The 23,568-nt window shown below is 35.3% G+C and overlaps 1 protein-coding gene across 2 annotated transcripts in view; it reads right to left on the minus strand.

Annotated features, from left to right (window-relative positions):
* Positions 1 to 23,568, minus strand: part of LOC108370594 (uncharacterized) — a 153,419-nt gene that overhangs the window by 59,622 nt on the left and 70,229 nt on the right. For both annotated transcript variants that reach the window (XM_017625955.1, XM_017625948.1), the window contains 2 exons: positions 17,615 to 18,286; positions 14,080 to 14,284 (listed from right to left, as the gene is read on the minus strand). In XM_017625955.1, coding sequence (XP_017481444.1) covers positions 14,080 to 14,284; positions 17,615 to 18,286 — 877 coding nt within the window. The remainder of the gene's footprint in view (positions 1 to 14,079; positions 14,285 to 17,614; positions 18,287 to 23,568) is intronic.

Consider the following 23,568-nt stretch of genomic DNA (forward strand, 5'->3'; position numbering starts at 1 on the left):
ACTACCCTGCAGTGAAACCCCAAACTAGTCAGGAAAAATACTAGTTTACAACTAGAATTTCCTGACAGAAACCGAACTAGTTCGAAAATGACCAGACTTGTACCAAGTACAAAACGATTTATTCATCCCCTGATTTATTTGACTTCGACAGTTTAATAAAATAAAGTACACAAAATATTATAACTTCTATTTGAATACATTGTTAACCATTAAATCGAGTACGTACTCAATTATACCAGACCTGTTAAAAATTGATTAATATTCATAATGATTTAATGCTTTAAGCATGATTTTTTGGATAACCGTTTAATGATTAAATACCGATATTACCACCTGATTAATAATTAATTACTTAAAAAAATGTTATTTAATTCATTAATTTTAATTACGTAATTATTTGGTTATTATTGATAATTTTCAATTATTATTGACTTTTTTTAATTACACGATAAATATAATTATTTGATTAATTTCTATTATCAATCAGCAAGCCAAACTATAGACACAACTTAAGAATATTTAATAACTGCTTGAATTATTTATTTACTTTATTCTTATCCAAATCTCTAATTTTAAATATTAATTATTACTTTTATAAATTTTTAAAAATAATAGACTGAAATGTCCAAAGTTAATAATTTAATTTATTTTAATGATAATTTTTATTTTTAATTTAGTTCACTCAAAAATGAACTAAAGTATTCACTTTCTTTTTGACTAAAATGTTTTCTTTTGCATATTCAATATTATTAAAAAAAGATAAAAATATAGTATTTATTGTGCCTAAAACCTTTTACTTTTAATAACACTTAATGGAAAAAGCATTTAAATTTATGTTCGAAAGTTTGAAATATTTATGTATTTATTTTTACCTTTAATTAATACTCAAAAAATTTAACACTTATATTGGCAAATCTAACGCTGCTAAATAAAAATATGTAATATATTAAAGTGTACTTAATCGAAAGTGTTTTATTGTATATTCATAAATTCATTTAAGTTTTTTACTCCCAAAGTAGTGGTTTTGGTCCATAATTGGCCTAGTATTTTTCTGTCTATTTAGAACTAGTGTGAGACTGGTATATTTCTGACCGAAATCTGACAATTGCCATCTCGTAGGACATCCCCATGTTAAAAATACCAGTTGATTGCATGGAAAAAAGATAGTTGGCTGACTAGTTGGGCATGCGGTTCATACTAGTTGTGAGGTAGTTTACAACTAGTACATTTGACTACAGGGTAGTACTATTATCCTCGAGTGATGCGGGTTCTACCCCCGCTGAAGTCTATAAATAAGCCTGATGATTAGCTGTGATTAACTCCGAAATAGCAGCTATACTTCTATCGATTTGACATTTTCATTTTTCCCAAAAACAAACACATAGTGGCATAGAGGTCAATAAAGCGTGGTAATACGGTGTTTACATGAGGCGATTTCAGAGGTAACTTTTAGCTGAAAGCAACAATCGCCTGGTGTGAACGGCCTTTCAACTAATCGCTTCCAATGAAGTTGGGGGCAGCCAACTTATGATTCAACTAATCGCCTCTAAAATTGCCTAGAAAATCACCTCATGTGAACACCGTTTAAGGGCTTGAATATAGCTTTTGCGGTATTTCAACACAGATTTTGTAAACACTTTGTACTCTTAAAATGAAAATCCGTTCATCTGTGGTATTCGAAACCCATTTCTGTATTTTTTTGTAACTTTGACATATATATCTACGGGTATATGTGCCCCAGATGTGGGCACACGCATTCACAATTCCACGCTCCCGATGAATGACGGCATTCTCACATCGAATGCGAAGGATGAATGAAACATAATTTTTTACCCTCATTCATAAGAGGACGAAATGTCCCAATCGGCAATTTACAGCGCATATTCTACTAGACGGACACGTTCGTAGAACTACCACAAATTTGCTATCATTTGCGTAGGCAGATACTTTGTTTCTTATTTTGTAATTTTGTGCTGTTGCAATTTTTTGGGTATTACAAACGGATTTGTATGTATGGATGTACATATGTATGTAAGTGTGTCTGTATATAAGTACGAATTCACGTTGGCGTCAGAACCATTGGCGTGCTTAGGCGAGGGTGCGGTTCGTTCTGGCCGGGTCATACACCTACGCAAATACATACATATGTATGCGACCATCATGCATAGGCACATATAAATACTGTTACTAAAATTTTGCTAGCGCTGTGGGTCTTTTCTGTTACGTTTAGTGCAAATCGATCACAATCTTATGTACATATGTATGTATGTATGTGTGTAAGTATTCAGATTTATTAGTTTAGATCGAAATACCTAATTCGAAAACTTTGATTTAGTATTAAAATATATATTTACATATGTATATTAAAAATTTATACATGAGCCGTTTATATTGAAAGTGACATAAATCCCTTCGGTTTTAAATCGATATGTGTATGTAAGGGTTTGCGTTTTAGCACGTTTAAAAGTATTGATACTAACTTTCGAAAAGATGTACTTTTATTTGCTATCTTAGGATACCTTTGTTTTTCTCAGTATAAATAATTTCGTCATGGAAAATCGGTACATTTCATTACGATAAATTGACTTATGCCACTTTCAAAATAAATTGTTAAAAAAAAATTACTGACTTATATCAATTTAGTCCAATGTATTTTACAGAAGTGATGTTTTGAGATTTACTAAAATTTATGAATAAATTACATATATGTATATGTATTTATATATTTAATGGTCTTATAAACTTATTTTTTTAAACGACCATATTTCTTGTATATACGTACGTACATATGTATGTATATAAATGGGACGTTTCACAACAACCGGCCCAGAGCTCTGTGCAAAATTCTAAGCAACTAAAGTAAAAGTCAAAATATCGTAAACTAATACCCTTTCGATTGCAAAGTGGCAGAATCTAAAATTTAAAATGGCGCCATTACTGTGCTAGGTAAAATACGCTAAATTCGCAAATAAGCAAATACATATATTTCGATCCCTTTGCGCAAAATTATCGTATGTTACATTTTTTACGAAATTCACTTTTTGATGCAACTTTGTTTTACAACCCATAACGCATCACTTCTTCAAATATTACGGCCTAAACCTCAATAGATACTCCAAAAATTGACTGTAAATTTTATCGTATGTGACAATGCATTTTTTCTCGTGGGCGAAATTATCGTATATGCTAAGAAATTAGAATGTAGAGATCTTAGAAAAAAAAATCTTGTGTTTAGTTATATTTCTCAATTATCTCAGCAAAGCTAAACTTTGGTATTAATGGTGTTAGCCAATGCAAATAATAATACGAAGAACCTTTTCCTGTAAAATTTGGCTTTTGTAACATGCGCAAATTTTGCGCAAACCTAATGCAAAAATGCTGAGTCTTTGACATACTTTAATGTTTTTGGGATCGCTGATTACGAATCTGGGATCCAATTTTCAAATTTCAAAATGGCGGATCCAATATGACGGACGTATTTTTAAAACTTCATTTTATTCGCTTGAAACTTGTTACTCGAGGGGTTTGGGTGTCGCTGATTACGAATCTGAAGTCCGATTTGCAAAATTCAAAATGACGGACCCAATATGGCGGCAAAAAAAAAATCACTTAGATTCACTTGAAATTTAGCCAAGGGGGGTTTTTAAGGCCGCTGATTACGAATCTGGAATCAGATTTTAAAAATTAAAAAATTTCGGATCCATACTGGGTCTACCATCTATTACGGGAAAGTTTAAATCGACTAACAACAAATAAAATATAAAATTCTTTGAAATTTAAAAATATTAAATGAATTGATATTAAAAATGGACCTTTTAATATTTTTATATTTTTACACTATTAAAGTAGAAGGACGAAATTCGATGATATGGTCGTGTGTAGGGACTCCAATCCCACAAACGCGGGATCCCGCGCCATTTTTGCGGAACAGAAATGAAGGATTACACATGCGGGATCCGCGTGATTTGCAGGACTACAGAAAAAAATTAAAAAGACGAATGCGAGTTGTATACATGCTCGCCAAAATGTTCGCCGTGTATGACTGTATTAAATATACATCATTTTATAACCCAGTAGATAACTTCAGGAGTTAAAAGCCCTTCCGAAAGGCCTTCCTGAGGGCCAAGGCCTTCCACTCTACATTCATTTCTCTTTTCTTTTTTGTGTGGACTGTCATCAATTGAAGGCCTTTTAGAGGAGTTCATTGAGTTTCGCAATGTGTTTTGGGGTTAGAAGCAAATCTTGACGTGATGGAGCAAAACCGACTTCGGATTCGTGTTCAACGAATTCAAAAACATGTAAAACACCTGGTCTGCTTTTAAATGGTGATTTTTTAAGAGCTTGATAACTTTTTTTTAAAAAAAAAACGCATAAAATTTGCAAAATCTCATCGGTTCTTTATTTGAAACGTTAGATTGGTCCATGACATTTACTTTTTGAAGATAATTTCATTTAAATGTTGACCGCGGCTGCGTCTTAGGTGGTCCATTCGGAAAGTCCAATTTTGGGCAACTTTTTCGAGCATTTCGGCCGGAATAGCCCGAATTTCTTCGGAAATGTTGTCTTCCAAAGCTGGAATAGTTGCTGGCTTATTTCTGTAGACTTTAGACTTGACGTAGCCCCACAAAAAATAGTCTAAAGGCGTCAAATCGCATGATCTTGGTGGCCAACTTACCGGTCCATTTCTTGAGATGAATTGTTCTCCGAAGTTTTCCCTCAAAATGGCCATAGAATCGCGAGCTGTGTGGCATGTAGCGCCATCTTGTTGAAACCACATGTCAACCAAGTTCAGTTCTTCCATTTTTGGCAACAAAAAGTTTGTTANCGAACCGAACACTGATTTTGGTAATAAAATTCAATGATTTGCAAGCGTTGCTCGTTAGTAAGTCTATTCATGATGAAATGTCAAAGCATACTGAGCATCTTTCTCTTTGACACCATGTCTGAAATCCCACGTGATCTGTCAAATACTAATGCATGAAAATCCTAACCTCAAAAAAATCACCCTTTATTAACTTTTCATCGATTTTTTTTGTGGTCCTGCGCCTTGATAACTAGCTTAAAATTTGTACACTTACCGATTTATGAACACATTATACAAGTGTAGAACAGTCCGTTTCTATCGATAAATATGTGTTCCAGCGAAAAAATTGATTTTTTATCTTGAGCTTCCTTTCGGGGCACCGAAATTACGCATATGGAAACTGTGCATTTAGACATTATTTCGGTTTCAACCGAAACTGTGCATGTATGCATTACTTCGTTTTTTTTTTTTTTTCATATGCATTATTTCGCTTTTAAAACGAAAGTACCCACCAGCAAAAAGTTTCACTTCTGAAAAAAAGTAAGCGAGTTAGTAATAGGCCGCGGGGCAGGGAACGAGGTCATTTCGTGGTAAGAGAAAAATATTTTTTGTTCTTGTCATTTTCAAGAAATTTTAATACTAAATTTATATGAACCAGTGTAGCGCTCAACTAATGGAATCATATCCCTGCATATGCGAGTTGCTGATTTCTAAACTTCCTAGGAAGAGCATCTGCTGATCATTTCATATTCCTGCATACGCGAGTCAGATATGCAAACAACTGATGAACTGATATTCCCAGGTTTGCAATTTTGTAAAATATGAGTTTCGTAGGACGTCGGCCGTGTTAAAATTCATCAAAGAATTCAGTAGTTGGCCCTCACTTTTGCTATCATAGATTCATTTCCTAGCTACTACCCTATAGCATATGCATAATTTCGGTATTTTATCATATGCATTATTTCTAAAATATATAGAAAAAAGGTTTTTTTCTTTACGGCGGTCGTCCCTCGGTAGACAATGGCAAACCTCCGAGTGTATTTCTGCCATGAAAAACAGCTTCTCATAAAAATACAATCGCCGTTCGGAGTCGGCGTAAAACTGTAGGTCCCTCCGCTTTGTGTGACAACATCAAGGTGCACGCCAAAAATCGGAGGAGAAGCTCGGCCAAACACTAACAAATGTGTCAGCGCCAATCTATTATTATTATTATTATTATTATTATTATTTCGGTTTTCAACAGAAACTGCGAATGTATGCATTACTTCGTCTTTCACGTATGCATTATTTCGGTTTTTGTTATATGCATTATTTCGGTTTTCTAATGAAAGTGTGCATATGGATACTTTAGTTTTTTTCTAATATGAATTATTTACTTCTCCTTAGTAAGGGTTTTAATCCCTAAGCGCGGCCGAAGGCCGCCTACGCATAGAAAAGTTCTGCGCAAAAATACTTCCGGCCCCCTTTTCCGGCAACACAGAAAGGAGAATTCTACTTAGTAAGGGTTATAATACCTAAGCGCGGCTGAAGGCCGCCTAGGCAGAAAGAGGTTTTGGGCAAAAATACTTCCGGCCCCCTTTTCCGGCAACACTGAAAGGATAAATATACTTAGTAAGGGATATAATCCCTAAGCGCGGCCGAAGGCCGAATACGCAGAGAGAAGTTCTGCGCAAAAATACTTCCGTCCCCTCTTTTCCGGCAACACAGAAAGGTGAGTTGTAATTAATAAGGGTTATATTCCCTAAGCGCGGCTGAAGGCCGCCTACGCAGAAAGAGGTTCTGCGCAAAAATACTTCCGGCCCCCTTTTCCGGCAACACAGAAAGGAGAATTCTACTTTGTAAGGGATATAATCCCTAAGCGCAAAAATACTTCCGCCCTTCTTTTCCGGCAAAACAGAAGGGAGAGTTCTACTTAATAAGGGTTATAATCCCTAAGCGCGGCCGAACGCCGCCTACGCAGAAAGAGGGTCTGGGCAAAAATACTTCCGGTCCCCTTTTCAGGTAACACAGAAAGGAGAATTCTACTTAGTAAGGGATATAATCCCTAAGCGCAAAAATACTTCCGCCCTTCTTTTCCGGCAAAACAGAAGGGAGAGTTCTACTTAATAAGGGTTATAATCCCTAAGCGCGGCCGAACGCCGCCTACGCAGAAAGAGGGTCTGGGCAAAAATACTTCCGGTCCCCTTTTCAGGTAACACAGAAAGGAGAATTCTACTTAGTAAGGGATATAATCCCCAAGCGCGGCCGAAGGCCGCCTAGAAGTTCTGCGCAAAAATAATTCCAGTCCCTTTTCCGGCAACACAGAAAAGATAATTCTACTTAGTAAGGGATATAATCCCTAAGCGCGGCGGAAGGCCGCCTACGCAGAAAGAGGTTCTGCGCAAAAATACTTCCGGTCCTCTTTTCCGGCAACACAGAAAGGAGAATTCTACTTAGTAAGGGATATAATCCCCAAGCGCGGCCGAAGGCCGCCTAGAAGTTCTGCGCAAAAATAATTCCAGTCCCTTTTCCGGCAACACAGAAAAGATAATTCTACTTAGTAAGGGATATAATCCCTAAGCGCGGCGGAAGGCCGCCTACGCAGAAAGAGGTTCTGCGCAAAAATACTTCCGGTCCCCTTTTCCGGTAACACAGAAAGGAGAATTCTACTTAGTAAGGGATATAATCCCTAAGCGCAAAAATACTTCCGCCCTTCTTTTCCGGCAAAACAGATGGGAGAGTTCTACTTAAGAGGGTCTGGGCAAAAATACTTCCGGTCCCCTTTTCCGGTAACACAGAAAGGAGAATTCTTCTTAGTAAGGGATATAATCCCTAAGCGCGGCCGAAGGCCGCCTAGAAGTTCTACGCAAAAATACTTCCGGTCCCCTTTCCGGCAACACAGAATGGAGAGTTCTACTTAGAAAGGGTTATAATCCCTAAGCGCGACCGGAGGCCGTCTACGGAGAAAGAAGTTCTGCCCAAAAATACTTCCGGTCCCCTCTTCCGGCAACACAGAATGGAGAATTCTACTTAGTAAGGGTTATAATCCCTAAGTAAGGCCGAAGGCCGCCTATGCAGATAGAAGTTCTGCGCCAAAATACTTCCGCCCTTCTTTTCCAGCAACACAGAAGGGAGAGTTCTACTTAGTAAGGGTTATAATCCCTAAGCGCGGCCGAAGGCCGCCTACGCAGAAAGAAGTTCTGCGCAAAAATACTTCCGGCCCCCTTTTCCGGCAACACAGAAAGGAGAATTCTTCTTAGTAAGGGATATAATCCCTAAGCGCGGCCGAAGGCCGCCTAGAAGTTCTACGCAAAAATACTTCCGGTCCCCTTTCCGGCAACACAGAATGGAGAGTTCTACTTAGAAAGGGTTATAATCCCTAAGCGCGACCGGAGGCCGTCTACGGAGAAAGAAGTTCTGCCCAAAAATACTTCCGGTCCCCTCTTCCGGCAACACAGAATGGAGAATTCTACTTAGTAAGGGTTATAATCCCTAAGCGCGGCCGAAGGCCGCCTAGAAGTTCTGCGCAAAAATACTTCCGGTCCCCTCTTCCGGCAACACAGAATGGAGAATTCTACTTAGTAAGGGTTATAATCCCTAAGTAAGGCCGAAGGCCGCCTATGCAGATAGAAGTTCTGCGCCAAAATACTTCCGCCCTTCTTTTCCAGCAACACAGAAGGGAGAGTTCTACTTAGTAAGGGTTATAATCCCTAAGCGCGGCCGAAGGCCGCCTACGCAGAAAGAAGTTCGTTTTGATGTATGCAATATTTCGGTTTTTGTCATATGCATTATTTCGGTTTTGAGTCTAAGCTGTGCATGTATGCATTATTTCGGTTTTTTTTCATATGCATTATTTCGGTTTTCAACCGAAACTGTGCACATATGCATTATTTCGGTTTTTTTCGTATGCCTTATTTCGGTTTTTTTCATATGCATTATTTCGTGTGCACAGTTTACATTTGCACAATTTCAGGGTGCCTTCCTTTCAGATGCTAAATTTCGAATACTCCTAACCAGGGAACGGATTTTTAGGACCTAAAAACCTATAAAAAAGGCAAAACAAAATAGCGAAATAGGCAGGAAAAGGCACTAGAAATAGCGAAAAAGGCAAAAGAAGGCACTAAAAAAGACAAAAACTGAAAAATAACACTGGTTTACAGGAAAAATGTTCAACGGACGCCACTACATATCCAATTCCTATATAGAATTGCTCGCTGATTCTGAAAATATAGTTAACTTTTTATCCATGGATAAGTCTTCGAGATGTTTCAGGTGCGCATGGCGTATGAGTAACATCCTTTTCTGCTCATTTTACATACAAAAATTCACTGCGTATTTTCATATGACTACTTATTGCTTTATTTATCCATCGATTTTCTTCATTATCAACTTGAACAGAACAGGCTTTACACAGCCTTGAATGTACTAACCGTGCGCTCGACGTGAGTTGATACAAGTGGCGCCCAATTGAAATATGGAACGTTTGAAACTTTTATATTATCAGGAATAAAGGATTTTTCTTCGCTATAATCACTTTTTTAAAGGTACAATAGGCAAAAAAAGGTAAGGGTATATATGGAATCAGGGAAAGCTAAATCGTGGACATTCTTAATCGAATATACTCTATCTCTTTGGCAGAAAAAAGGCAATTTCCATAAAATCCGTTCCCTGCTCACAACTTTGGTTCTATTAGAGGCACACATTCAGCTCTGGTGTAATATTCAAGAGCATTTTATATACATTATATTACTTTAACGCCATTTTCAAATATCAAACGGTAAAAAAGTTACGCGGATAAACAGGAAACTTAGTTAAATTTGAATAATTCAGAATCACTGATGTTTTAGCTAGTTTTGTGATTACAGCGAGCAGGAATTGTTTCAGATCGGATAAAACACTATAGTAACTCTTATTATGATATGTATATTTTCTTCTGAAAATTTCCCATATACCTACGAAACTATTTTGACCATATACCTATGAAACTATGCATAATCACCAAAATTAAAAGTTCCTGATTGTGCATTAAAATAAGGTCGAATTTAAAAGATTAAACTTTAAAGACTTTATCATTCCCTCGGAAATATTATCAAAAGCGTCAACCTAAATACGTAAATAATAAAGTAAATACGTAAGTTTTTCTAAATCAAATCGTCTTTTTTACATATCAATTTTGAATTAGTCACGATAAAGTCAGCTTTAGAGTTAGTAGCTGCTTTTTGACATAATATTCAATGCAATATCTGTCAAAAAAGCTGCTACTAACATTAGAGTCGACTTTATTTCGACTTATGCCCCAATGTCTCGAGAAAAGTGCAAACAATATGAGATGTTTAAAGCTTCGTGTGTTGTCGCAGTCGTAAATTGGCACAGTTCAAGTGTCATTATCAGGGAACGGATTTTAAGGACCTAAAAACCTATAAAAAAGGCAAAATAAAATAGCGAAATAGGCCCTAGAAATCGCAAAAAAAAAGAAGGAAAAAGACAAAAACCGAAAAATAGTCGTAAAATACATTTATTTTAGAAATTTTTATTTTATAAGTAAAAAGAGAGAAATATGAACTAGTTTCATTATATGAAAAAAATTTGTACTTTGAATCTTTGACTATCTCCTTTCCAGTTCTTAACTCACAAAAGTTTAATCTCTATAGTTGTAGTAACATTGAAGAACAAGATGAATTTTGAAGTTTTTTGGCAGCATTTTTATTCGATTTTCAGAAAGGAAAGCCTTGAATTTACTAAACGTGCGCTCGACGTGAGTTCATATTCCAATTTGAATATGGAACGTTTAAGACTTTCATATTATCAGGAATAACTAATGTTGGAAAACGCAAAAAAGGCAAATACCTTAAAGAGGCAAAAAGAGGCAACATCAAACGTGTAGGTATGTATATGGGCAAATCTAAAAAAAAAGATTTGAATTCTTATATTTGTGATATATGTTTTATATATCATTTTATTCGTAATCTCTTAATAAATCGATTAATATAAGAGTAATTCATTTTCATCAAGTGCTTCAAAAGTTAGACGAGGAATAAACATGGAATAGAAAACAAAAGAATAAGCTGGGTGCAAATTACGCTGTACAAGTTGTAAACTTTGAGCAAAGATTTTGAAAGTTGAACTCACTTAATTGGGACGTTCTAAATTCAATGGCATGCCCCGTTTTACCAGATTGGCTCCGGTTTTCGAGATAACAGTACTTGAAACTATGATTAAATTTTGACAATTTTATAAATAACTCCCTCAGTTTTGAAGTTATTTTACTAAAATTTTGCACATAACAGTTTTTTAATATTACCTTAATTATTTCTTAGAATTATTGAAATAGGTTCACATTATTTAACATATAGGTATAATACAACTGATTACTCAGATATGTGTTTTTGCACTACAACTCTAACTTCATATCTGAATAATAAATTGTATGCGTGCTATATGTTAAATTGAACCTATACTAAATTTTAACCTGTTTAATTGTAGGAGTTATAACGCAAAACAAATTCTCTGATCAATCAGTTGTATGGGAGCTAGATGTTTTAGTGAACTGATTTCGATGATTTTATGGAATAGTTAAGGTAATATTAAAAAACGGTTATGTGCAAAATTTTAGTAAAATATCTTCAAAACTCAGGGACTCAGGGACAGCAAAGTTTCAAGTACCGCTATCTCGAAAAGTGGAGCCAATAGGATAAAACTGAGGACGCCATTGAATTTAGAAGGCTCCAATTAAGTGATATCAACTATCAGAACATTTGTCGAAAACAAGTTACTTTGATACCACTCTCACTTCTGACTAAAATAAGGAGCATCACTAAAAGTAGTAAATCAGGGTTTTTACACACTCCTAGAGACAAATTTTTTGAAGCATTTTACAGGTATATGTAATTTTATAAGGACTAGCAGTTATAGAAAGATTTAGATCGTTTCGACGTATTTTCCAAATGTGCATTCAATTAAGGTGTTTTTGGAATAAAAATTACGCTCAAGATCGCAGTATATTTTATGTTTAAAAGTTAGTTTATTCTGAAAGCACACCTCTTGCTAAGGTATCAAATTATTCGTAATTGTTTACAGAATACAGTACATACTTAAAAAGTCCTTAAAATAAAATGCTTCAAAACCTATACGCGATAAACCGAAAATTTTGAAAATTGTGAAATGCAGAGTTACAGACTTTGAATTACTTGCCATTTCGTTATTTTTTAAGGCACACTTTTCTTACCTTACATATGAATTGTACACATAAGTGCTAAGTGCCCATTTAATTTCAAATCAGAATATGGTGTGCTTCAAAAGTTATGACATAATTAATTTTGCCCCTCTTAAAAATTACATAAAAAATTCACTTGTTTTCATTATTTTTTTAAATTTAAACACCCATAATTCAAAAGTTATGTAGCAAATTGATCCAAATTTTTTTTTGGAGCCTCAAGTATACGTCAATGAATTATATCATAAAGCAACCAGCTTGATTTAGTTTACAACAGTGAAAATAAAGCTAAATAACACAAAGGTTACCTGTTTTTTAGATTTGCCCATATATGAAATCTGGGAAAATTAAATCGTGGACATTCTTAATCGAATACACTCCATCTCTTTAGCAGAAAAAAGGCGATTTCCATGAAATCGGTTCCCTGGTCATTATCGTGTCATCAACTGTAGTCATATACATATATAAAGGATTATGATTCCGATTCCGATGATTATAGATTTCACGCCTATTGGAGGTGCCACGCCCCCTTGTCGAATCCCATTTTTTACCCTATTATAAGCTCAGGTGTGATGGCAATACTCTGTCAAAATTTCATTCGATTCCGTCCATCTGTACATATGTACATACACACTTCCACAAATATATAGTTACGGTGACTATATTTATGGGAGCCGAATACAAAAAATAATTTTGCAAATTTTTTCCACAACAGCTTACAGATCTTAAAGCCTTCTTCAAAGATCCTAGATGTATTAGCCCTGAAACAGTATCCTTTTAGTAACATCACAACTTTTTAGGATAATTTTCTCGAGATTTTTACCCCGTAAAATTTGTTTAAAAAAAATTCGTTAAATTTTAGTAAAACAAAGTGCAATTTTAAGTCGCTAAGGCTTAATATTAATTTTTGTGCTTTTTTTTTGTTGACGGTGCTCGCATTTTTTTTCATACAAAGTAAGTATGTTCGACCATTTTTTTGAAAGAGAAGCAAATAAGTAGCACTTTCCACTGGCACTTTATTATACTCAATTTCAATGAGTTACAAAACCGCAAACCAAATTTTTTTCTAAAGATTGTAATTAGAAAGTTTGAAATTTTGGTGAAACATTGCAGAATTAATTTTTATAGTTTTTTGCACAAAGTTTGAAATTTGGTATTACAGTATATTTTGCTTAGCTGCACATCCTTCTTTGCGCGAAAAACTTGAGCACTTATCCGAAAAAGGCACTTAAGCGAATTTTCTTTACTACTTCAATGAGGAAGGTATCCAAATCCCTATGAAACCAAATAATGGAGAAGCACTTACCACGTAGAAATTACTGCAAGCGAAATTTTTACCGAATAGTATCTAATTATCTATATAACTACATAAATTTATAGGCATTTTCGTTGTTCTGGGAGATGAACAAAATAAATAAACAGTTGTAAAATTAGGTAATTGTAGGGCCAGTGCAGTTAAACGTAATACTTTCTTTGATAATTGATACTAGTCGCCCAATTTTTAAGGCAGGTATCGCCAATGTGCAGGTATACTAAATGCATCTATCGGAGCAGTTTCCTTATAAATGTTAAAAATATTGCCTCTGATGCGCATTTTAGGGTAGGTATCTTAAATGTGCACTTAAGCATAGAGGCAGCAAAGCAAAATATACTGTATATGGTTTTCGTTAGAAAAAGAGCTTTACTTTCTTAAAATAAATAATAAATATTAAATAACCTAAGGAAAAATTACCAAAACTTACTAAAATGTCGAGTCATAATTTATATTTTGATCACTGTATGTATTCCTCGATTCGAGTCACATGCATTAAATAAGAAAATAATACATAACTGTTTATGAAGAAAATTGCAATCATATACCAACATCACTTAAATCACCTTCATGCCATTTTAATGAGCTGTTAAGGCATCGAAATGCCGAATACGGGACAAATACAGGACATTAAAAGAATACAGAACGTTTGGCGTCCCGTATAAAATAAATAAATTGCCAGGACAATAGGTCAAAAAAGAGGACTGTCCCGTATAATACAGGTCACCGTATATATAGTAGCTATGCCCGCCCTTTACCAAGTTCACTTACCGCATATCGGCGAATCGGTTATTGCCGCTGTGAGCACCTATGCTGTTGCCATCGTATCTATTCGAACGCTTATTACCATTTAAGGCGCCATAAAACCGACTCGTGTACTGAGGCTGCGTCAATGACAATGCCATTGATTCTGGATAAGCTTCCGCATTGAGAATGTTTTGTAAATTGTCGTAGGCCTTACTGCGGTGCGAAGATGCTGAGGAGCGACGATGAACATGGGATAGTAAAAATAAAAATTAGTAATGACAAGTAGACAAAAGAGCAGAGTAAAGAGAATAATTTAATTATTATTACAATTATACAAATTATGAAAAAGAACGGAGAGCCCAAGAGTGTGATAAAGTGTGCTCGAATGTACATATTTACTTACATACATATGTTAACATACGACTAAATTATTAAGCGGTCATGGCTGTTTCAAGGCGAACCTTTTACAAATACAAACACGATAGTGATCCGTGCTGTGATTTCTGCGGAAAGGGCACCATCGAGGACGCGGGGCACATACTTCTACTCAATGTGACCGTTTTGATCCAAGTGGATCAAAAGTGATACATTTTTCAATGAATTTTGGAGAGATACTTCTTTTTAAATTTTGATACTTTTTCAATCGTGCAAAAAACCATCCCGTAGAAGTCGAAAAACTTCCAGAGATGTTTACGATTTCTTCGCACATAGTGTAAAAGGGTGGATGAATTGCCTAGTTTCAAAACTACGTTGGTGTTAAGAATCATAAAATTTTTCGAGTGTCAAACGTTCGCTGGTTATCGTGGAAGTAAGCTGTTTATCGTTTAATGTCACAGTGGAGCAATTATTATGGAGCAATTGCAATTGCAATTATTATTAATTTTTTGTTTCGATGACGGTGTGAACCAAGCATGAGCTCTTCCGCACCAATAAAAATTTATTATTTATTTTTGTCAAATACTTTGGATGTTGTCAATCGAATGAACATAGAATTTCAAAGTGAATAATACAGATTGCATAATTTATATAACAATTTTGAAAGTAACTGTAAACTTATATGGTATTTTTTTGTCAAACTAAACTGTATGCCAACTAGCCCAGCTGATTTGGCCTTTTTTAACCCAAATAATCATTTACCTATTACGGAAGTATATATGTATTACTTATGCGGCAGAGACGTATGTATATTAGAGTGGTTCATAAAAACACTCTTTTTGGAAATTCATAAACGCTACATCAAAATATTGTTATTTGTGATAAAAAAAGAGACACGTATTTTTTATTTAAAAAAAAAAGTTTTCTTAGAGGTCGCGCCGGTTTTTTAATTTCTTGACATGTTAAAATGCAGCTAAAAATGTGGTTTTCACATAACCAGAATTTCGAAAAACTGACTTCAGATCCCTAATTAGCAACCCCAGAAACCCTCTGATAACAAGTTTCAATCCATGACAATGCGTAAATCGTTCAGCATCAACGTTTTAATTTCACTAGTCTCTTTTCAAGAGCATATTTTCGGGCACTAGGCCCATTCTAACTGCCCAAGACAGGTATATAAATAAGGGAATGTTCCCCAGTAATACCAGAGTAATTATATGAAAAAAACAAATTTTTAGCTGCATTTTAACATGTCAAGAAAATAAAAAAAATTTAGAACATCAGCGTTTTTATAAAAAACCGACCAGAGCGACCTCTAAGAAAACTTTTTTTCAAAATAAAAAAAACACGTTTCTCTTTTTTTATCACAAATAACAATAATTTGAGGTAGCGTTTATGAATTTCCAAAAAAAAAATTTTTTTTAACCACTCTAATGTATATGTATATCAACAGCCCACTTAAGTAAAGTCCAAATTAAAAAAAATATATATTCAGCAATGTTATATTGAACCTTGTTTGCAAATAAAAAAGAGATTTAATTTTAACAGTGAAATTTTGAAAATCCTTTCATGTATTGATCCATTGTCATATAAGAGAACGCTAACTCGGCATTTTTAACAGCTTTAAACAATTTTCCTAACTTTTGATATTCGACAATAAAATAGGTTGCGTTGAAGTAAGCAAGGGGGAGCAAGCAAGCTAAAAAATGTTTTAAATAGCTTTTTACATTTCGAACTAACTTCTTTTATTTTTAACCTGTTATGTTCGCCGCACAGCTCTGCCGCTGCAGAGCGCATTATCTCAGAACTGAATTTGATCAAAACAAATGGAACAAATCGCTTCACTTTGTCAATGGTGGAATGCATGTTTTCGAAATGCCTTAAAAATGATAAAAAAATTTGAATTCTGAGTCCTATAAGTACAAATTTATTTAAACTAAAAATTAGATTATATATAAGATATTTTTTCTGTTTTTATTATACTAATACCCAGTTGAAATCATACATGTAAGACATTTTCTTAATTATTATTATACTAGTACCAAGTACAACTGATACGTATACCTTTTTTGCAATCAATAAATGTTAAAGTGTTCTGGAAAATGGTTTTTTATAAAAATTATTGGTTTTATTCCATATTGATACTTTGATACTCAAAATAAAAGAAAGTGATAAATATTGATACTTTTTAAGTCACACTGCTTCTACTGTGTTACGATTCAGCGAACAGAGACGCAGATTCCAACAGTATATCAATGCAGCACTGTTTCCAGAATAGTGATGCTCAAGGAGAGCTTTTACTCTGTGCGCGTCTATTTAAAGTCTGCAGAGAGTTTTGAAGAGTTCCGCCCGCGGGCGCTGTTTTGGGCATCACTGCTCCAGAAGCTGAAGTAAATTAGATGCTGAGGGAATGGAGTTTGGCCAGCAGTGAAATAGCATCAATTATGAACTATTTGAGATGTCTAGAGCGGCAGAGGCGTACAAGTGGTATGTAATGCATAAGCGCGGATTGACAGTGGGGCTTTGAAACTCGTAAGGTAGTGCGACTTAGAAGCTTGTACTCTCAGACCGCCTCCCCAACATCAAGTTCATAAACCAAAGTGTAGGCGCGGATTGGAACCTAGGCCGTTCCAACCGCCAACGCAGCACACATAAATTTACACGGGTTTGAGACTCGTAATTTCTGAATGCCTACTCAATACAAATACCAGCGACGGGCCTGCTCATATCTGGTCAAAAAGCATCTATAACGGGTGTCAAAACTTCAAGGAATTGGCTTCACTATTCCAATTAGTTAAAATATAAGTATCGTGTTTGTATATGCTATTTACTTCACGTTAGTCAAAAGAATAAGAGCTAAATAAAAAATAAAAGAGTTGTTCACTACGCGGCAGAACCTATTAGATATAGCCCAGGACTGAGTACATTTTACTGGATCGTACGTGCGAGCCTAGTACTCAAACTGCCTTCCAACGAAATATTTGACGGTGGTACCGGGGGGATCGGTATTGGACAGTCCCATACTGACGGACTTTCACTGCTTCCTCCTCAAACCAAAAGAATTCATATTCATATTCGTATTTCATAGAGGGAATCGAGTGAATATGAATAAATTATGGGATTTAGCACTTCTTCTGGGAATAAATAAATAAGCAAAATAATAAGATTTACATAGGTTGCTTACCTCGTGGTGCGGGCAAGTAGTCATCTTCCTGTATATCGGTATAAACAACTGCAGGATCCATTTCATCAGCCCAAACACCATTTGGTACCGCGGACAGACCCACATCCCCGCCAATTGCCAATTGATTATTCAGATATGCATTATTATAGTAATCACTACCGCCATAGACGTTTTTACCACCTCCACTGACTCCATAATTATTACCATTGCCATTGCCACTGTTATAGCTATAAGGTCCGCCCACGCTCATTCCACCGTAGAGGTAATGTGGAGTTGAAACTCCGCGCTTATGCAAGAGTGTGGGCGCATCTTCATCACCCTGTTGCTTGAGTTGCTGTTGTTGTTCCAAATCGCGTTGACTTGACGCAGCGGCTGCCTCCACTGCAGCAGCGGTTAGACCAGCAGCTATGGCAGAATTAATTATATCTTCATTCGAGGGCATTGTTAGTACACCAGTTCCCTGTTTATCTGAAATAGAGTTGAAGTTTCCATCACCACTCGCTTTGTTACCATTCGCAAAGTTATTGCCGATCGAATGCTGCGTAGCGGAGGGCATATTAAACGCTGGCGGTAGTACCTCAGGACTGGATTTCTTATTAGCCGATGTGGAAGCTGCGTCGTTCGAAGTCTCTTTTGACATCATCTCGTTTGCGTTATTTGAAGAACGTTTCACTATTTGGAGGAAGAGAGAAACAAACACGCAAAATTTAATAGGTACGAATATTCAAAATAAAAACAGTAAAAAAGATAAAATAGCAGGAAATACCTTAGTAAAAGCGGATCCACCGTTCGTGTACGTACAACTTTGTATTTGTTTTCAATACTTTTTTCTCAGAGGGGGTGCTGAAGTGCGATGCACTATTTAGTTCCTCACATTTTATATTATTCTGAAGCAAACAGCTGATGATATTGTTGCCTACATACGAAACTATGATTTTGAGAGGAAATAATAAATGCAATGCGCAACCAAACGCAAAACAAGAGAAAGCGGTAACTGCATTATCAAGTCGATCGGACAGAAAATCAAAATTATGTAATTTGATTCCAACCATGATACAATCAGTTTTAAAAGGTAGTTTCACTTCTTCTTATAAAATGAAATTAAATAAGAAATGAGCTGCTGCTTCCGGGGATGTTTCGACACGCGGAATAGATGTAGGAATACAGCTGTAAAACATTTCAAATTTCCTGCTGTGCCATATTTACGGGAAAAGTGGATGAAGGCTTGCGGATTAAGTGAGTACCAATTGCCAAGGTAACCATTTGTGTGTTCAAATCATTTTTTAAGAACAAATTTGATTGCGCGGAACGGTCGTGCACTGCTAAGCCGAAGCGCCATCCCCCGCGCCGAAATGTAAGTCAACAAAATAAAAAAAATTGAATGTTGAAAGTATGTACATATTTCATAATTTGCAGCGATCAAGAACCAAGCGTCATGGACGATGACAATGAATATTGTATAGACGACGCCAGCGAATCCCCCTCCGTTGGGATATCAAGAAAAAGAGCGAGGAAAGGATACGTCAGAGTTTCAACGCAAATTGAGTAAGTTTTTTGAAGGCGATACCAACGAATTAATACAGTACACGGTAACACACTACACGTAACGGCTCTCAGAAGCGGTGAAGTAAATACAGCATGGCTCTCATCTCTGAGCAACGATGGAGTGATTGGTTATGGCAATCGATGCATTCAGGAAATCTAAGGAGACTTGTATCGCGGCTCCCGTAGTCGCATTACATTAGTAGGAGCTGATAAGGACGTGACCTTACCATTGTTATGATTAACTGTCTGCAAGTATCTCTTCCAGAAATTATGACCTTATAGGGCTTGTTGAAGGATAATTTCGTTAGCATTTTGTCTGTGTGATGACGGAATTTTCATAGAATGATTTTAATACCATCAAGCGCTCTTATGCTCACTAAAAGCTGTGTCAGACGGCAAAGCTTATGAATATAATCTGGCACACATATGCGCATAATAATTTTGACCAAATAGACGGCAGTTATGCGGATAAATGAGCCGCAAGGTCGTGAGTTCGAGTCCCACGGCCAGTTGAATTTTCATTTATTTCGTTTTCATTCTTTTTTTATAAGTTCTATATTTTTTTACGTTGCTTTCAGTTGGTTGTTATTGACTTTTTATTAAAATTCAACTCTAAAAATTTAAATTAACTAATAGTAAAATAAAAAATGTGATATAAAATAAAGCAAATAAAAATAAAATAAAGTAAAGTTAAATATATAGATCAAATAAAAAAAAGTATATAAAATAAATAATAAAAACAAAAAATTTGTTCGCAATCGCTCCAACCGAGGAGCTACAGGCTTGTAGCCCGTAACTCTTACCACTCGGCTACCGCGGACGCGGAACTCGCGCTCTTTGTTTGTTTACTTGTACAAAAGACAACACCTGTCCGTTTTTAGCAGTGTTGTCAACGAAAACTACCCGGATCCGAGCTAATTCCCAAAAATTTCGTGCATTTGTTCAGCTGCTTATGCGCATTTTAAAGAGGAAAATGCATGAGTCAAAGCAAATAAAGGCTGGCTATGCAAATAACCGAGCCCGTTTGTCTACCGTATTAGACTTCCGTGATTGATCCCTGCAAAAATCGCGACTACTCCATGCATGCGTGTAAAGAGTACTCCCTAAGGACCTAGGGGTACTCTNTTTAAAGAGGAAAATGCATGAGTCAAAGCAAATAAAGGCTGGCTATGCAAATAACCGAGCCCGTTTGTCTACCGTATTAGACTTCCGTGATTGATCCCTGCAAAAATCGCGACTACTCCATGCATGCGTGTAAAGAGTACTCCCTAAGGACCTAGGGGTACTCTAAAATTAACCACAATTCATGTAAAAAATATGGTCCAATTAACATTGCGATGTCCTAGGGCAGGACCATATACTCCATCCCTGCATTACATCAGAGTAGCACGAAACTACTCCAACATATTAACAATGGCATTGTTGTTATATTTTTTCGTTTGTCCACGCTTTTGTTCTTCACCTCTCAAATGCTTTTTCGAAATTAATAAAAACCAAGACAAAAATTAAAAATTACATGTGCCTCTGACGGCATTCGAACCCGAACATGCTAGAAGCTAAGAACTAACAGCGAGCATCTCTACACGTTCAGCTACAGCCAGACATGCAAATGTGCTTTCAAATGTTCGCCTTCAACCACATTTCGTTAAAACACGAGCAGTGATCAGATAACAAACAATAAGCTGGCGCAGAGACACGAGTTGGTCCGCTACACCATGACAGAGCAACACTTTTGTAAGTATGTACTCCAATATACCACAAATAGACTACATGCTCCAAAGATTTTTGCAGGGATATGCAAACAAGAGCTTGATCTTTAAATAAGTATATGTAAGTTATAATTATCTCATTTTACCAGACTTCAAAAATTTGCCAAATATGAAAGTTATGCATTGACTTTACTTTTATTAAAATTTTTAGTAAATACTTTTTATTAATTATTAAATAAATATATTTTTAAAAATGCAGGGTATTCATAAATACGTGAGAATATATGAAAGAATTTTTTCATTATGCTCAGTCTTCATAAAAGAAAGAATGCGTATGAGAAGGGTCGTAAAATTTCTAACATTCTTATATGCAAGTACTTGTACTAAAAATTATTACCTGTGCAATCTGTGCTAAATATCATACGTATGTATTTTTGTTTTTTTTTTGTAGCCCATTGCTAACTATTCTGCCCATTGTGTTAAAAAAAACGCATTTTGGATTGTACAATTTACGTACCTACATACACATGCCCTTTAATTTGTATCCTTTTAAGTAACAAAGTTCTTAAAGTCACTACCTATCAAGACGCAGCGTGTGGCATCCACCAATAACTTGAAGCTGATAGATAAACCCCTTTAATTTGTATCCTTTTAAGTAACAAAGTTTTTAAAGTCACTACCTATCAAGACGCAGCGTGTGGCATCCACCAATAACTTGAAGCTGATAGATAATCCCCAAAACAGGATACTTTGTGGTTGCTTATTTTGTATTAACTGTACATGTAAGCGTATGCATAAGTACTTAGAAAGTGAAGGCCAAAAACAATAACAATTACTTTTTCAACAAGTCGAATAATGGAACCCCATTGAAATCATTAGTATTACTGGCATCTTCACACAGCTGTTATATCGATGGTCTCACGCGGAAAGTGAAAAGCAAAAGGAAATTACATACTAAGAAGAGGTACAAACAATATGGAAGCATATGCTCAATGTTAAAATACAAGTTTATGTACATATAGACATACATACAAACATAGTATTTATATTCGTATATTAGCAGTGGCGGATCGTAAGCTCGGTTTTGTGGGGGTAAAAAAGAATCAACAATTTTGCACGCCTAAGTATGATAGATATTTTATTTTATTATATTACATATTGTTTATAAATGCACAGTGTGCTTTTTTAACACTCCATGCGAACTTATCGTAGCGTTTTCGACAGAAGCAGCATTTTGATATTAAACAAAATGGTTTTGAAAACTAATATAATTGCCTTTCACGGAAAAATATTGCCCTTGAGCCACAATTACTCCTTGACCTTAAAAAATTGGTCAAAAATAGTGTTCTTCAAAAAAATATGCATTTTTATTTTTTATTTTACTAATATTGTAGATCTTGAGACGAGCAAGACGATTCCACTGACAAGAATTCGAAAAAAAAACACACAATTTCATATCCCTCGAAGAACAAGTGCGTTTTAATGCAATTCAAGAGCTTGAATTTGAGCCAAGGTAGCAGTCTTTAGGCACTTTCAGAACCAAATTATAACGATTCTGAAGTTAAACTTCGAAATTTCATGTGACATTTTACGCATTTTTTTTTATAATTTTGGAGTCAAAACTAGTTCAGAAGTTTCGAAGTTTGGCTTAAAATTGGTTTAACTTGGCTCAAATTAAAGGCCTTGGTTTAACTTGGCTCAAATTAAAGGCCTTGAATTGCATTAAAACACACTTGTTGCTAGATGGATGTAAAAATGTGTGAAGGCATTGCTGCATGCAAATAAAGTAAATGGAATAAATAATAGGTACATTTTTTAAATTGAGATGTTCAATTTTTTTTTGGAATATGGAACAGTAAATTAGTTCTGACAAGGGGGCGTGGCACCTCCTATAGGCGTGACATTTTTAATCAGCTATAATTAACTCGAGTTTATGGGCCATTTTGGAGTTAAACGGTTAACACTACTCATTAACTCGGAGTTTGCCATACAAATAATTTTCGTTTAACTCGCCTCAAACACCACTTTTATTTGAAGTTAAAGCGAATTTGGTTTGTGTCGTTGATAATCCAAACCTGCAACCAACTTGCCGACAGTTAGCCTCCCTGTAGTCAAATGAACTAGTTGTAAACCACCTTACAACTAGTATGAACCGCATGCCCAACTAGTCAGCCAACTATCTTTTTTCCATGCAATCAACTGGTATTTTTAATATGGGGATGTCCTACGAGATGGCAATTGTCAGATTTCGGTCAGAAATATACCAGTATCATACTAGTTCAAAATAGACAGAAAAATACTAGTCTAATTATGGACCAAAACCACTACTTTGGGAGTAAAAAATAAAATGAATTCATGAATATGCAATAAACAACTTTTAAGTACACTTTAATATATAACACATTTTTATTTAGCAGCCTTAGATTTGCCAATAATTAGTGTTAAATTTTTTGAGTATTAATTAAAAGAAAAAATAAATACATAGATATTTCAAACTTTCGAATATAAATTTAAATTCATTTTTCATTAAGTGTTATTAAAAGGAAAAGGTTTCAGGTACAATAAATACTATATTTTTATCTTTTTTAATAATATGGAATATGCAAAAGAAAACATTTTAGTTAAAAATAAAATGAATTCTTTAGATAATTTTTGAGTGAACTAAAATAAAAATAGAAGTTTTCATTAAAATAAATTAAA

This window comes from Rhagoletis zephyria, unplaced genomic scaffold, assembly GCF_001687245.7.
Source record: "Rhagoletis zephyria isolate East Lansing unplaced genomic scaffold, Rhagoletis_zephyria_1.1 Rzeph_scaffold_00062, whole genome shotgun sequence".
Classification (NCBI taxonomy): Eukaryota; Metazoa; Arthropoda; class Insecta; order Diptera; family Tephritidae; genus Rhagoletis; species Rhagoletis zephyria.